Below are 16,570 nucleotides of genomic sequence, written 5' to 3'. Positions count from 1 at the left end.
TTACTGTGATAATTTTTCATGGCACACATTACAATAACTATCTAATTTGTGTGCCTGTGCGGTCTAGCGCCTAGCAGAGTGATTATGTAGTACTCTTTCAAATACAATAGATACTTACTTACTTCCTTCCTTACTAGTCTAGTATTATATATCTCCCAATTTGGATTAGGGATTAAAGGCTATAGTTTACCCACCACTGGTATAGATACCTTTGGGTTATTATCTCACTCATTTTTTTTAAATAATATTCTACTTAATGTAAAAATACAACATACAGTGAATTCGTTTGAAATTATTTTATGAACCGGTAACTATTTTTCCGATCACAGCGCTGGTGGAAAATTTTGCAACGCTAATCTGGACGTTCTTATCAGTTTTCGGGCGTCATCGGACGCTGTTTGCGCAAAAGTGGAAAAAGAAAAGATAGGAGGTCTGGAAAACCAACCTTATCTGTGCGCAGGGTTGGGTAGGGTTACTTTGACTGGATTACTTTCAATTACGTTTGGATTACTCCAATACTAAATATGCTAATAAAAGACAAACTAAATAGGAATAAAATGATGACTCACAACACGTGGTAAGCTTTCTCTCCTGGCTTTGATCTCCGGCAAAACTGACACAAAATGTGACAGAAACAAAATTTGCCGTTCCGTGTATTCCGTTACTCCCCAAGCCTGCACAAAATTGAGTCATTTTATTCATATTTAGTTTCTTTTGTCTTTTATTAGCATATTTGGTATTGGAGTAATCCAAAAGTAATTGAAAGTAATCAAGTTAAAGTAACCCTACCCAACCCTGCTCGTTGCACACAACGTCGGTATCAATGACAATAAAGACAATTCCAATTCAAATTCTCGTGTTCGAATTTTAATTACACACTGTCCCTTAAAACCACTTAAAAGTACAACATTAACATTAAATCATAATTATTTTTACTAAAAAATAAATTATGTTACAAAACCAAACCGGAACCGGAAATGAACCCGCTTATGTAACATTGCAGTGTTTTGGTGCCGAAGCGAGCTTTGCCCAGTCATGTCCTCCGGTGAACACGGTCACGTGTATTAGTGACAATCACTCCTACGCCCTGCGATTGGTCGACACAGATATTAGCCCCGCCTCTAATGACGTCACGGCAATCAGCTGTTAGGGAGGCCTGCTCTCACACATAACAATAACAAAAGGATCAGCGGACGAGAAAGGAAGGAACAACAAATCGATGAGAAGTTTTTAACATTTCGCTTATTTTTGTACTTTTATTTCTTCTGCGAAGAAAACGTCGAGTTTTTCATTTTACGAAAACGGCACATATCTACCTCCAGTTGATTTTTCGTTTGTTTTTTTACGCCGTCGGCTGAGCTTCAGGTGGGTTCTTTGTTTCTCCTGCACACATTTCTCTCGCGTTTTTATCGTGTAAGTTAATAAATACTCCAGGAATCAATCCTATGCACTTCTTTAGAGCATTTTACATTTATTCTTGTGAGGATTTTGTCCTTTTTCTTATGTGTTGTACATTGTGTTCTAATTAACTTAGCATTATGTCTGTATTGTGATTTTAAGTCGTGGCGGTCTTATTTTAATTGCACTTTCCTTCGGTGTTGCGTTTTGGTGCAATGTTCGTGATAACATTGTTTTTTTAAACAGTCGTCGGTTAAGTTAGTTCTGCTCCAGTCGTGTCGAATAACAATCCCCTCCTCCCTTCCCTTTCCTTTATTTCCACGCCCGGCTGCTAACGAGCTAAACCGTCCTAAACAAACGGGCTTCTCATCCCCCACTTTTAAGGTTTATGACTTCACATCCAATAATTACAACCGTTCAATCTGTGTAAATATTAATACATAAATATGAAAACTATTATTTTTACCTTACTGTTCTCATTAAAGTCTTTATTATAAGTTTACCCTGGAGTGCCACGTCTAATCTCGTTGCATACAATGTTTCACAATAAAGGCAAATCAAACCCGGTTTGGAAGATTACATTTAGTATCGTTAACCAACGCTCTCCAAAAACTTTCCTCGCGATACCAATATGTACGAGCCTCCCGGGGTGAACTTAAACGCAGCACAACCGCTGTGAACCCGTACGGTGAACCTGTTGTGCGTTCAAGCGCTGGCTAGGGAATCGGATAATTAAGAAGTTTCCATAGTTTGTTTTCAAGTGCTTGCTTATCAAATAAGTTAGGTTGAAAGAAATTATGCACCGAGAGTTTGGTTGAACAAACGGACCAGAAATGTACGGTTTCTGACGAATATCTTATCTTTTGGATTAGGATAAACAAAGAACGCGTGTACCATGAACGTCACATGACTATGAAAGCGACAAGATTATTTGAATCTTCGCGGAAGTAAACAAGGTTGTACAAACAAACTGTGATCGCGACCTATTTACACGTTGTTTACGATTAGTTCGCTCATGATATGGCACGTTTAAAAGGGGAAAACCTTTCCACCAAACTGCGGCGATTTTCCTAACAAATAACGAGTGTTTAACTCATGCGATGCTGATTATTTGCAATAGAGTTGCAATAGAAAGTTAAGCGTCCATTTACAGAGCTTAAAGGAAACTGCAAGTGTTCTATTACAACCCCAAAAAGGCCATTAATCCAAATATTTATATTGTCGCATCTGTGTTTTACAATCCCACTGTTGAGTTTTTAAACGCACCGCAGCTCAGTTGAACCATATTTGGCGAGTCGTGGGTAGTTCAGATACCACCTAATAAATCAGACATTTGAATGTTTGACGAGTTGGACAGGTGGCAGGATAAATGGCTGGATAGAAACGGTCTCCTGTTTAGTGTTGCCATGGCTAAATGAGCTTCGAAGAGAAGAGCTCCTGTGGCGCTGAATGACTGCGCTTTGTCTGGTTTATGCTGACCAGCTGTAAAGTTTGGCTGCTATTTGCGTGCGTCTCTTCTTTTTACGACAGCTGAACAAAATTGAATTTCTTTTGGGGCAGTTTAACAGCTGAAAGCTTTGCAGTTGCGTAGAAAATACTCATTCATATTGACAGGACATGTATACCATATTTCCCGCACAGTGGGGCACAACGGACTAAAAGCCCTCCACCCCTCCTCTAACAACAGCCCTTTGTCAAAAGTTTTCATATATAAGGCACATTGAATTAAAACTACAGTTAGAGCTAACATATTTAAGAATAACAGTTGTGTGATTTATGCACAACTACACTTGTCATGGCACATATTACAATAACTATCTAATTTGTGTGCCTGTGCGGTCTAGCACCTGGTAGAGTGATCATGTAGTACTCTTTCAAATACAATAGATTGTAAAATACTTTATTCTTTGTGTTCATTTAATTGCTATTCAAGACATGGCAAAGGCATTCATTCATGTTAAATGGTCTGCATTTATATAGCGCTTTTCGAGTCAAAGCGCTTTACAATGTGCTTCACACTTACCCATTCACACACACACTCACACATCAATAGGGAGTCAGCCATGCAAGGCGCCTACCTGCTTATTGGGGGAATTAGGGATTCAGTGTCTTAACCAAGGACACATCGACATAAAACACGGAGGAGCCGGGAATCGAACCTCTGACCTTCTGATCCGAAGACTAGCGCTCTACGTTAAACATACTTGTGTGTGTTATATAGTTTTTTTTTATTTTTTACGTTTTTAGCTGGTGGATGCAACGATTGGTTTTAGCGTTTTGCCGGGACCCGGGTTCAATTCCTGTTGCATGTTTTGCGATTATGGCCAGCGATGTGTTTTGAATGCATTTCTAATTTTAACCAATAGTATTTTTTGGTATATACACTGCACTGGGCGTACTTCTGAATTTCTGGCCAAATTAAGGTTTTTGGATGCGCCTTATAGTCCGGAATTCCGTGATATAGATCAACCTCCAAACAACTGTTACAACCAAAGATAAATGATTCAAAAAGCCATTACAAACAATATACCCATTTTTCAAAATTTCTTTCAGGTCCCCTCGTCTTTTTTCCCCACTTTGTATCGACACTGAACGTCTAAGCATGTGCAGCCCCCTGGCTCTCCGATGAACCGCGGCCGCAGAACATTATTGCACCTTAGTGCCCCGGCCAAGCGCCTACCCGCCCGCAGCTGATGACCCAAGTGCCTTTTGGCCAGGCCCAAACCCCAGCAGGATGTTCCAGAGGTTCGCCAGCGCCCTGTTCGGCGACGAGGTCGCCACGCCCGAAACGAACCGTCGTCGTGGCCGCGACGAGCAGCCCGAGATGGAGGAAGACGGGGAAGACTGGATTCTGGTCAACTTCTTGGGTGAGTCTATTTTGGGCATTTTTTAAAATCTAACACTGCAAAGTCAGATATTGTGACGTAAGCTGGAACTCATGCCTCGGAGAACTTAGATGCGATGCAAAACTCTGGCGCATCTCTGTTTTTTGACTTTCTCCTATGCCCTGAGTTGGAAAAGCTGTGCGGGCTCAAAGCCAACTCGTGTTTGTCATTAGACATGGACCTCAAAAGTAAAACAAGGAAAAAACAGCTGCACAAAAATGTGATTTTATCCATTTATCTAATTAGCTATCGATACATCTATACATCTACACATATATCCATCTATCTAGACATCTATCCATCCAGACATCTATCCATCCAGACATCTATCTAGACATCTATCTGTCTATCCATCTAGACATCTATCTAGACATCTATCTATCTATCTAGACATCTTATCTAGACATCTTATCTAGACATCTATCTAGACATCTATCTATCTAGACATCTATCTATCTAGACATCTATTTAGCTATCTATCTAGACATCTATCCATCTAGACATCTATCTTGACACCTAGACATCTAGACATCTATCTAGACATCTATCCATCCAGACATCTATCTGTCTATCTATCTATCTAGACATCTATCTAGACATCTATCTAGACATCTATTTAGCTATCTATCTAGACATCTATCCATCTAGACATCTATCTAGACACCTAGACATCTATCCATCTAGACATCTATCTAGACATCTATCTATATATCTATCTATCTCTATCTATCTAGATACATATCTATCTATACATATATCTAGACATCTATCCATCCGTCCATCCATCCCTCGAGAGGGGTGACCGACAGCAAGACAAACACATACACACAAAAAAAGAAACGATAAAAGGGAAAAAGTAGCAAAAACACAAAAGATTTGACCATGGCCAACCCAAATGCCCAGACACCCAAACAAGTGAAGCACCTCGGCACCTAAGTTGGTCATGCTTTCGTCCCTCCAGATGAAACGGGACACAAGAAAGCGGCCATGACACAACACACTCTTCTGTTCAATAGCAGGGCCTGACAGCTTTCACTGGTTTACCCCTGCCGCATCATACGGGTGCCCTGCCCATCCCTTGGAGCGCGTCCAACATCCCACTATCCTTTCACAACACCTCTCCACTCATTCTTCCACCAACAAGAGCTCTAGCTTCCACTATATTTAGACCTCTTCCCTGTAGCGCACTCATAACACCATCCGTCCTTGTCAATCTCTTGGTCTCCTTCCATTGACTTCTGCTCTGTCGATCCTCTTCAACATTCGCTCCTCATCCATCCTCTTATTGGGATTTCATTTACTTTTCAATATACAAAAATGTGAAGTTTATCCAAACAAGTTTTAGATTTATCATTTATAAGAAGGAATTTTGGTCAGTCGGTCCTACCGGCACTCCAGCTCCGCCGGGTAAAATGTGACATTGACGAGCGTCGTGTATTCCAAGTTGAACATTTTTCAACTGTTTTAGCGCCAATTATTCCACACAGAAAACCCGCCCAGCGTCTCGCCGCACTCCCGTCGTTCTCAACATTGTAAAAACAGGGCGCTGCCATTTTAAGCAATTAGAAAAAAATGTTCAGAGCAGGAAAGCGCTTTGGTGGACATGGGCCCAACTGTAGCTCCCCAAGTTGCGTGTTAGATAGATAGATAGATAGATAGATAGATACTTTATTCATCCCCTTAGGGAAATTCACACTTCCAGCAGTATCCATGTGTTGAAAAGTAAAATAATAAAATAAAATATATAGAAAACAAAAATACCCAATATAACGTGTTGATATAGAGTATTTAAATAGTGCTATGTAAAATACACACTGTCATAAAAATAGAGTAATATGCAAATGTAGGGTGGGGTTTAATGTGGGCTTTTACTCCCCCGGGTGGAGTTAAAGAGCCTCATGGCATGAGGAATAAATGATCTCCGCAGTCTGTCCGTGGAACAAGACTGTGACAGCAGTCTTTCGCTGAAGCTGCTCTTCTGTTTGGAGATGATGCAAATTTATTACAATAACCTCCTGTCAACCATTGAAGAAGAAGTGGCATCCTGTCACTGATATGAGCGTTACATTGAATTCGATGTAAAACTCATATCGGTGATCTAAAATTTTAAGTTGAATTTAATGACAAGCAGATTTTTTTGTTCTTGTTGCACTAAACTCGTTCACTGTGCTTTGTGGGTGTCACTTGTTTGCTATGACTTTGCCTTTTATAACTAATATGTTTAAAATTCAATAGTCTACAAGCGCATAGATTCGTCGTAGATCTGGCTTCTTGATTTTGCTCGAAAATGCAACAGATTGATGCATTTAATTGCGTTTAAAATGCACAACAGTATTTTCTTTTACCAAAATTCTATGGGAAACACTGTTAACCATCAACTTGTAATATATCCTTGAGGCAGTTAATGATTGGTGCAGTTAGGAATGCATTTAAAAGTGTGCTTTTAATAAAAATATTTAGTTGACTCATAAAAAAAACAGATGTTGCTAATATTTACACTCTCCCATAACAGTCTTAGCTCATCTGTCCAATTTAGGTTATCAACACAGTGAAGTTTGTACAGGCCCTGGTCAAGAAACCAAAATGTAAATAAACAAGTGGGAAGAGAGCGAAGGTCACTGAGGCGACATATGTCGCGCTAACTTCCCAAAGCTTTCCCAGATCCGAAAATAGGTCGCAGTCAAAACAAACCGCGTGAACTTGCGTGACACCAGTGGAAAGCGTATGAATGTTTTTTCGGGTGGTAGTCTGGTGCTGACCATCCTGGTTTGCTAGTTGTTTACAGAGATGTATCCCAGGACCGAAAATAGAGACCGTATCCAATTTTACTGTATCAATGACGTCAAGTCATATTTATTTGTGACGCCCTTAATCACAAAGAGTCTCAAAGGGCTGCACAGACCACAGATTATTGCAAACCACAGACTATTATGACACCATCCCTTGATCTAAAACCTACACGAGGGCAAGGAAAATACCAAAAACCTCAGCATGAGGAAAATAAAGATGCCCTGGGGCTGAACGGAGAGTGCTTTTAAACCTGTGGATTTCTTCTTGGCTCTTGGGATCACCAATAGACAAGCATTCTCCAAGCAAAACTGAATCTTGACTGCCCGAAAGGTTACCCATGGTGCAGGATCACCCGCTATTTGTTTTTGTTTGATCCTTTTTTTATTATTAAAAAATAATTTTCCCCCGAAGTGTGAACCAGCGATAACTAGTCAAGTCATGTTTATTTGTGACACCCTTAATCACAAAGAGTCTCAAAATGCTGCACAGACCACATATTATTGCAAACCACGGACTATTATGACACCATCCCCTGATCTAAAACCGACATGAGGGCAAGGAAAAACTCAAAAACCTCAACATGATGAAAATGAAGAAACCTTGAGAAGGGACTGCGCATGATGTCATCCATCTTTCAGAACGACCAGGCTGCTATGGATGTTGGAATAACAAATAATAAGAGAACGGTAATAAATAGAAAATTAGCTGAAGAGCTGTGAGCCGCTGCGTCCATGCGCGCCGCCATTTTGACCCTCGCATTTGACGCCATTATGTGCTTTCCCATTCAATGATTCAGTAAAAGACATCCTGAATAACACATTCTAATGGGCAAGTATCCTTCACATGTCTATGCTAAAGTAATAAAAAAAACAATAATAACAGCTTTTTATTTTCTAATTTTAATATTATTTTGCAATGCCATTTCATCTATACTCTTTATATTTTGATGGTGATTTATTAAACAAAACACATATATATTTCCATAAAAAAATACCACTGCAATATTGCATCAAAATTGAATCTAATCTGAACAATTTTATAGATTCCAATTTATGTAAGCTGAACAGGTTTTCCCAAAAAATTACAGTTGTACTTACTTGGAAGTGGATCTTCCGTAGCGAGCGATGGCGGTATCAGGGACGAAAAAAAAAACGGGTCGGTAGCTGGGACTAGGAGAGCAAGGCGTGGTCGGAAGCCAGAACGGGAGAGTAGACGTAGTTAGGGACAAAAAGAGGTCATAAGCCGGGACGGGAGAGCAGACGTGGTCAGGATCAAAACAGGTCAAAGCCGGAGACAGACTGGAGCAAAAAAGGGACAGGCGGGAGTCAGGGTCGAAAAAGGCTTGCCTTGTAAAAACAGAGGTTCGCAGATGGACTGACAAAAGGGGACTGACAGGACTGGGTTCCAATACTGACAGGGAGCCGATCAGAACCCGCGGCAGTTGACACATCCCTCTCTAGGCCAACAGTAATGCTACAAAACTAAATATCAAATGAAATGCTTAAAACAGGAACATAATATATCATTTTGCTTTAATTCTAAGTGTTTCAAAACCAATTTCATAGAACTACTTTTAATTTAAAAAAAAGAAGTATAACATGTAGATGTCGGGATGTATATATGAGTAATTGGATTTTGGATTAACTGAATACGGGTAGGGACTCCCGTAGCATTTGAAAATCCAGTTCTTGGGTTAGTGTTGATAACATCTCGTCATTCACTTTAATTAATCGTTCATTTTGTGGCTTAAGTCGAGGGCGTGACACTTTCTCTGAACAAGCAGGTAAACAAACACGGCACATAGAGGTTGCATCATCTCCAGACTTGACCAAAAACGTTGCGTGGAGTTTAAAAACAACAACAAAAAATACTCAGAAAGCAGAAGTTGAATTTGATGAATTGCAGTGTTTGACTTCTGGTCTTCCCCCCCAAAAGTCCGAAGGGCTGAGAGCTCAAATTCTGGTCTGGCTGAGTCATTAGAGCAGGGGTGTCAAACTGATTTTAACTCGGGGGCCACACGATAGAACAAATATTCTGTCGGGGGCCGCACTAGTAGATTAAAGGGGAAAAAAAGAGAGATAAAGAAATAAGAGAAAGAGGGAGGGAAAAGAAGAGAGGGCAGGACAAAGAAAGAAAAAGAGAGAGGGAGAGAGTGTGAGAAACAAAAGGGATAAAAAGTCGTGAGAGAGGGGAAACAGAAAGGGAGAGGCAGAAAAATCCAAAGAGAAATAGAAAGACAGAAGGAGAGAAAAGAAAGCGCGAAGGGTAGGAAGAAAGAAAGAGAAAAGAGAGAAAAGGAAAAAGGAAGTTAGAGCAAAAGAAGTTAAAAAACAGAGAGAGAGAGAAAGAAACAAAAAGCAACAAAGGAAGAGAAAAAGAGAGAAACAGAGTGAAAGAGAAGGAGACAGAGTGGGAGAAAAGGGGTGGAAAAGAGAGAGAGAGAGAGAGAGAAAAAGAAATACAAGTACAGTGTCTTTGTTCGAGGCACCTGGCTTTGGCAACATCAAGTGGACATATTTCAACCTGCAGCTTGTTTTTCTCTTGCGCTTCTCTGAGTGCTGTCTCACGGGCCGGATACAATCCCTTAGCGGGCCTGATCTGGCCCGCGGGCCGCCTGTTTGCCACCTGTGCATTAGAGGCAGACAGACGGTTTACATTCTGGTTCAAGCAATCATGTCAGTGGTGGTTGGCAGAGCTGCTATATAGTGAGCTAAGTTGTTCAAACTGTGGAAATACATATGATCACAGCGCCCCTCATTGTTACAAATGAGAAACTGCACTTTTTATTCACCAATGCCCTTTGTGGTGGAGGAAAGATCAGGCTTTAAAAAATCCAATTGACTTAATCTGCTGGACCGAGTCCTAAACAAACCTGAAATTTCATATATTATAGGCGAGGACTCGGGAGGAAGAGAGGTGATTTTAAACCAGTACAGCTGTTTAAATGCCTGTTCATTCGTCAAAGCGCCAGTCTTTATGATCTTGTGGGAAAGCTAAGCTCCACATTGACTTTCAGTAAAGCCAACGCAGGTTTCTCCAACATTTTCAGCAATTTATTTGAAGCTTTTCTATACCTCACTCTTACCAGTTCTTTAAGTTATCCTTTATATCTAGCTGCTCCATTTTAGGGATACCAGGTCCTAAAAGATAGACTTGTGGAGGGGAAGATAATTAAAAGGCCGACATTCAGAGTGGCTCCATCTTAGTTGTTAAATAGCAATTATTCCTCATGCCATGAGGCTCTTTAACTCCACCCGGGGGAGTAAAAGCCCACATTAAACCCCACCCCACATTTGCATATTACTCTATTTTTATGACAGTGTGTATTTTACATAGCACTATTTAAATACTCTATATCAACACGTTATATTGGGTATCTATCTATCTAGACATCCATCTATCTATCTATCTATTATACGAATGCAACGCTATGAAATAACAAGTGACATCGAAGATGTATTGAAAAAAAGTATGACAAATAAAAAAAATCACCAGAAAAGCTGATAGAATACGCACAAAAATCTTATGAAATGAGAACACAAATTTTAAATTTGATAATCAAATGCTAATAATAAAGAACCAGGAACGCATTAACTCGGCGGACCTTGGGTGAAATCCAATAGTCTCGGAGTTGCATAAATTCTGTAACCCATGTGATCAATTTCTAGTTACATAGAGGCCAAAGCATAGAGAAAATGGTTTTTTTTTCACACATTGTTTTAGTATACACAAGTAAAATGACAAGGTTTTGCCAAGCTGATAGAAGATTGGATTTGACTGCTTGGATTGGTCAGGAGTTAAAGTACCCAATTTGGCCGCCAGGGGGTGTCAGAGAATGCACAAAAGCAGACCACACAAAAGCAGATGTTGGTGTCACGACCAGCACACAGGATCGGGATCTAAAAAAGGTCGTAGCCGGAGCAAAAACGGGACAGGCTTGTATAAACAGAGGTTCGCAGACGGACTGACAACAGGGGACTGACAGGACTGGGTTTAAATGGGGAACGGGCGCCAATTGAACGGGCACAGGTGATTCACATCGGTAATCATGACAGTTGGTGATTATGATGGGTGCCTTGACACCAAAAACTAGTTAGCTAGTTAGCGGTGGCTTAAAGTACAATCATGTAAAAAAATCAGTTCAGCTGTTCAGCAGCCCATCGATCATGTACAAACACACATATGAACACAAATCTTGATTTTTTTTTTAAGTAGTTTGGATTTAAACTAGATAGATTCAGGAGTTTAAATTAGATTGAGATCATTTTTTTGTGAACAATTATGTGTTTAAAAAATCAGGGAGAGAGAAGCCAGGCCCAACCCTAACATAATGATTTACATTTTAGGCCCGATTTGGGCTCCGACTCTGCTTCAGGTTAAGTTCTTACCTCAGCTTTGTGGGCTGCTGGCACGTTCTTTCCATTTTTCTTCAAATATTTGCATTTTGAAGTAGAACTACAGCACAACCTGAAAATGGACTCTTCGGGTTTCACTAAAATTCCACCGGTTCTTTTTGCGTCCCCAGCTGACGGTGTCTCAAGCCAGCTCGGCGCCGACCTCTCCGGTTCGGCCGTCGGCTCGGCGGAGGACGAAGACGAGGACGACCTGGTGATGATACCGTCTCCCATGGCCAGTCCTCCCGTCCGCTACGCCTCCTGCACCTCCCTCAACTCCACGGCCGAAACCGACCCGGACGCCGGGGCGGAGGACGAGGAGGAAGACGGAGACTTCCTGCGCCTGGACGCGTCTTCCCTGGAGGAGAGCTGGTTCGTCACCCCGCCGCCGTGTTTCACCGGCCGCGGGGTCCAGTCCGTCCTGGTGGAGACCAGTCCCCTGGAGAACCTGCTGATCGAACACCCGAGCATGTCCGTCTACGCCCACCACAGCCCTCCGAGGATCAACCCCAAACCCATGCAGCGATCCCTGGACCTGGAGCTGGCCGCCCCGCCTAAGGAGAAAGGCCGGCGCGCTCTGGATGCTTCCCGTCACAGGTAATGTCACTCGTCCTGATGTTAACTCCAGAAGTTTTTTCCTCTGAAGGCCACATTTGCGGGGGAAATGCAAGTTTACCTTTTGACGTTTTGAATTTCATTATTAAACATACGGCGGCACAGTGGTTAGCGCGTGTGCGGCACAGTTCTGAGGTCAAGAGATCGAACCTCCTGTGTGGAGTTTGCATGTTCTCCCCGTGCTTGCGTGGGTTTCCTCCGGGCACTCCGGTTTCCTCCCACATTCCAAAGACATGCATGTTAGGTGAATTAGCCAGTCCGAATTGTCCCTAGGTGTGAATGAGAGAGTGAATTGTCTGTCCCCGTGTGCCCTGCGACTGGCTGGTAAACAGTTCGGGGTGTCCCCTGCCCACTGCCCGGAGACGGCTGGGATGGGCTCCAGCAACCCCGCAACCCTACTGAGGATAAGCGGTGCAGACAATGGATGGATGGATATTAAACATACAAAAAAAATTCATTGTTAAAAGTAACCCTGATGACACTCAATCTGTTCACTCTTGCTGTTGTTGTCACGCTCTCTCCCTCTCTCTCTTTTTCTTTCTTTGTCCTACCCTCTCTCCTATTCCCTCTCTCTTTCTCTTGTTTCTTTATCTCTCTTTTTCTTTCTCTTTAATCTACTAGTCCGGCCCCCGACAGAATGTTTGTTCTATTGTGTGGCCCCCGAGTTAAAATCAGTTTGACACCCCTGATCTACGTCCACAGGGCGCACTGCAGGATAGGATCGTCGTTGGGCGTAGCCCCAAAAAATACGCAGAGAGGAGATATGGCAAAAAGGGAACGCGCTTTATTGCATTCGGGACACGTTCAAAGTTCCAGACGTTCAACATTGGCTTTTGTAGTGTTCTCAAATAAAGTTAAGATATCTCGGGAAGGTCGTCCCTCAGCATATTAGCTTGTGACCTCTTGCAACAACGTCATCCCACGACCTTCACCAGATGCCTACATACTTATCATTAGTTATTATCCACCACACCGGCACCCTTTGAAGAAAATCGGAAGCTTTTGTGCCTTATGATCGTGAAAATCCGTCCGCGTTCACCCCCCCCTAAATGTCCTTCTCTTTTTCTCAGGCCGGACATGTCTTCGCTTCCGCGCCGCGCCGGTCTCCATCAGTCCGCCTGCTACGCGGCCGCCCTGTCGGCCCGTGCCGGGCTCCTGCCTCAGCGCTCTGGGCTCCCCGGCCAGTCTCTGATTTCCCGAAACGCCCTCCGCCGCCTCAATCTCCTGCATCCCCCCAAGGCCGGCCCGACCCACCTGCACCAGCCCGGCCAGCGCCACCTCAACTTCTAAAGCCTCCGCCGAGGCGCCACACCAACAATCACCAGCAGCAAGTTCCCGTCCGCCCTTCGAAAAACCAGAGAAGGCTCGGGTGAAACGCAGTTTCTGTGCGTCTCCTCTGTGGACTCTCCTTCCTCTCGTGTAGAATCAGCGCTGTAGGTCACTTTACTTGGAGGCAGGATCACTTCACCTTGTCGCGGAATGATGATGTCATCACCAGTGTTGGGCGCGTTACTGAAAAACTGTAACTAGTTACAGTAACATTTGCGTTACCCCACCCCACCCGATAAATGACACCCAAAAGTTGCGCCTCACTCTTAAAGTAACTATTTAATTACAAATTGCCCGACTGTATGTACTCCAATATGAACAGACCCCCTAAAACTGCTTAAGAACAGCCACATATTGAGAGTACCAAAAAAAAACCGTGTTCACAAATCTGTCGAAGCTTAGCTCTTCATATTTCTTGGTTTGCTCAAACTAACATAGCCGAGACACTCCATATCCATTTTGTCTTGTGTCTCCAAACCACTCGAAGATTTCCTTCTCCATTTTTAGGTAATTTACCAGACGTTTCATTTATTCCTCTAGGCAACGATGTATTGCAAAAATAACTTAACAAATCAAAAGACCAAAATCCAGAACACATAGCATAAATTCTGTGCTCACGTTTTCCTCATTGATTTTGTTGTTTGTATGTAAGCCACGCCCCCTCCCAACACGCTGCCTACCATTCGCTTATGGCAACACACAACCAACTGTGCGCGTATAAACTGACCCCCTGAAATCAATACTTTATTTTGTAGTTGTAAATACGGCTCGGATGTGAGTATATACGGTAGGGAGAATATCAGTAGGGAGAAATTCAATGTTTTCGTACTACGTGCTTGAGACGATGTATTTCGTAGGTACATATAAACCCTTCGAAAGCGTATTTAGCGTTGTGTTGCCGGCGGATTGAGGGTTGTATGTTATTTCCTTGGCAAGGGGGGGACCCTGTGATTTACGATCTGCTTGAACGCACCATGTTGTAACAACAATGGAGTTTGAACATTTTATTGATAATGCCTTAAAGTCCATATTACAGAGAAAAGTCCACGCTCCTTCGTAACGCGTTATTCTGTGCCGGTAGTCGGCTGGAGTTGGGGGTATAAAATCGGCACTTGAGGGAATCCGGTTATTCAAGTCGAGGGCCCCCTAGCGGATTTTGCGGTACTGCAGTTCGCACTCAACACTGGTCATTACAATACTTGAACATCTATATTCACATTTGAGCGCTGAATGTCAGGGTTCAAATTACTGTACAAGTTGTGAAAAATATTACACCGTCCCCACATTTAGTTTGCGAATTCATCGATTTTCATCCTGATCTTTTTGTTATTTGCACGATGATGTTGCAAATTGGTGTGTTCATTTGAATGGGGAGTAATCTCGCGCTCTATATTCTGTCGACTATTAGCATACAGCTAACGGTTACGAATTGTGGCCACGTGATGGCAACAAATCACAACTTTTCTGTAAGACTGAGCAATGGCCTGCGAGTCGAAATGAAACTCCTCACTTCACAGAAGCATCCTTCACCAAGGGGCTTTCACCTGAGCCCATAAACAAATAAGTGAATGAAGATAGATTTCTCTGAGGAGAAATGAGTGAAAGTGCGACTGTGCATTCTGTGTTGCGAGTGTGGACACTGAATTTCTTCTATTGAAACTCCAAAAGATATGTTAAACGCTAGCGTTTTCTCAAACGCGTATTTGCGGTAATGCTATTTTTGTTTGATATCTGAATTTTATTCATAATGTGTTTTCAAAAGCCCTGCGATTGGCTGGCAACCAGTTCAGGGTGTCCCCTGTCCACTGCCCGATGATTGCTGGGATGTGCTCCAGCACCCCCGCGACCCTACTGAGGATAAGCGGTGCAGCTAATGAGATGGGGTGTTCAAAAGCTTAACCCAAGCCACACCCTTTCCCTCGCTGGAAAGTCGATATCCACTCGACCAATTGATTGATTGATTCATTCATTATCTGCACCCCTTATCCTCAGTAGGGTCACGGGGGTGCTGGAGCACATCCCAGCTATCTTCAGGCAGGGGACAACCTAAAACTGGTTGCCAGCCAATCCCAGGGCACACAGAGACAGACAACTCACTCGCTCATTCACACCTAAGGACAATTCGGTTAGGCCAATTAACCTAACATGCATGTTTTTTGGAAGTGCCCGGGGAGAACATGCAAACTCCACACAGGAGGTTCGATCTCATGACCTCAGAACTGTGCCGCACACGCGCTAACCACTGCGCCGCCGTGCTGCCCCTCGACAAATTGATTGTTATCCTAATATTCACTCCAATGCATCAAAATGAGAGAATTTTTTGTGGTCCTGCCTCAGGATTTTTTGGGTTATTTCCACTGTATATTCTTCAATGTAAAAAAAAAAAGAGGAAGGGACAAAAAAACGAGAGAAAAAACCTGGGTCGGATATCACTCAACTTGCCTTGTTTTAACTGTAGCTTTACGACCAATAGACATGTAAGAAAAAAGTATTTAAAAAAAAAGTTTAAAATATTTTTTGGAAAAAGCGAAAAACAGATTACATATCAGTATGAGTATGCGTGTGTTAGCGTCATTCGTGGCGGAGTTGGTTTGTTCGGTCGAAAGAAAACCGAAACTTTTTCCTCTTTTCTTAAATAAATCTGCAGTCCGCTTCTCAGGGTCACAACCAATCACTTTTAACTTCGGAAAATGCAGATTTACTCGACGGCTGATTATTGTCATTCTTTTCTTTCGGTTTCTTTCGACAATGGACATTAAGTGTCGGTCCCTGGACTATTGATTGACATGAGTTTTCTTAGCTTTTTATGTTTGTGTCGTAGTTAGGCTTGTGGTTAGAAAAATTATAAGACACAAAAAAAGGGCAGGGAGAATCTGTAATCAGTTATTATGACATTATCATGATGTTTGTAACTTTTTGTTGTCGGGCTCATGAATAATAATAATCCATGTTTGTGTTATGGTCAAAACGGCCCACTTTGTTCATGGTTTTTGTCAATTTTTATGTTCATTTTTTTTCAATGTAGTTTTGGAATAAGTGGGCATACTCTAGTGTATACCATACCCGCCTACGTGTACTCTCGTTGTATTTCGAATGAATATTTAAGTGTAAAGGGCACATGTGACACACGGTAACAATCGGACTTGTGCATGGTTTTTG

At 42.3% G+C, this 16,570-nt stretch overlaps 1 protein-coding gene across 1 annotated transcript; it reads left to right on the top strand.

Annotated features, from left to right (window-relative positions):
• The first annotated feature begins 1,159 nt into the window (after window positions 1–1,159).
• Window positions 1,160–15,174, top strand: tp53inp1 (tumor protein p53 inducible nuclear protein 1). Its single transcript, XM_088327536.1, has 4 exons — window positions 1,160–1,365; window positions 3,952–4,265; window positions 11,599–12,064; window positions 13,153–15,174. Exons 2-4 carry the CDS (start codon window positions 4,133–4,135, stop codon window positions 13,370–13,372), a joined length of 819 nt encoding a protein of 272 aa, XP_088183662.1. The 5' UTR covers window positions 1,160–1,365; window positions 3,952–4,132; the 3' UTR covers window positions 13,373–15,174.
• The last annotated feature ends 1,396 nt before the right edge of the window (window positions 15,175–16,570 follow it).

This window comes from Urocampus carinirostris, chromosome 2 (genome assembly GCF_059441175.1).
Source record: "Urocampus carinirostris isolate Australia breed hairy pipefish chromosome 2, RoL_Ucar_1.0, whole genome shotgun sequence".
Lineage (NCBI taxonomy): Eukaryota > Metazoa > Chordata > Actinopteri > Syngnathiformes > Syngnathidae > Urocampus > Urocampus carinirostris.
Note: the sequence above shows the minus strand (reverse complement) of the source record. Positions and strands in the feature narration are given on the sequence as shown.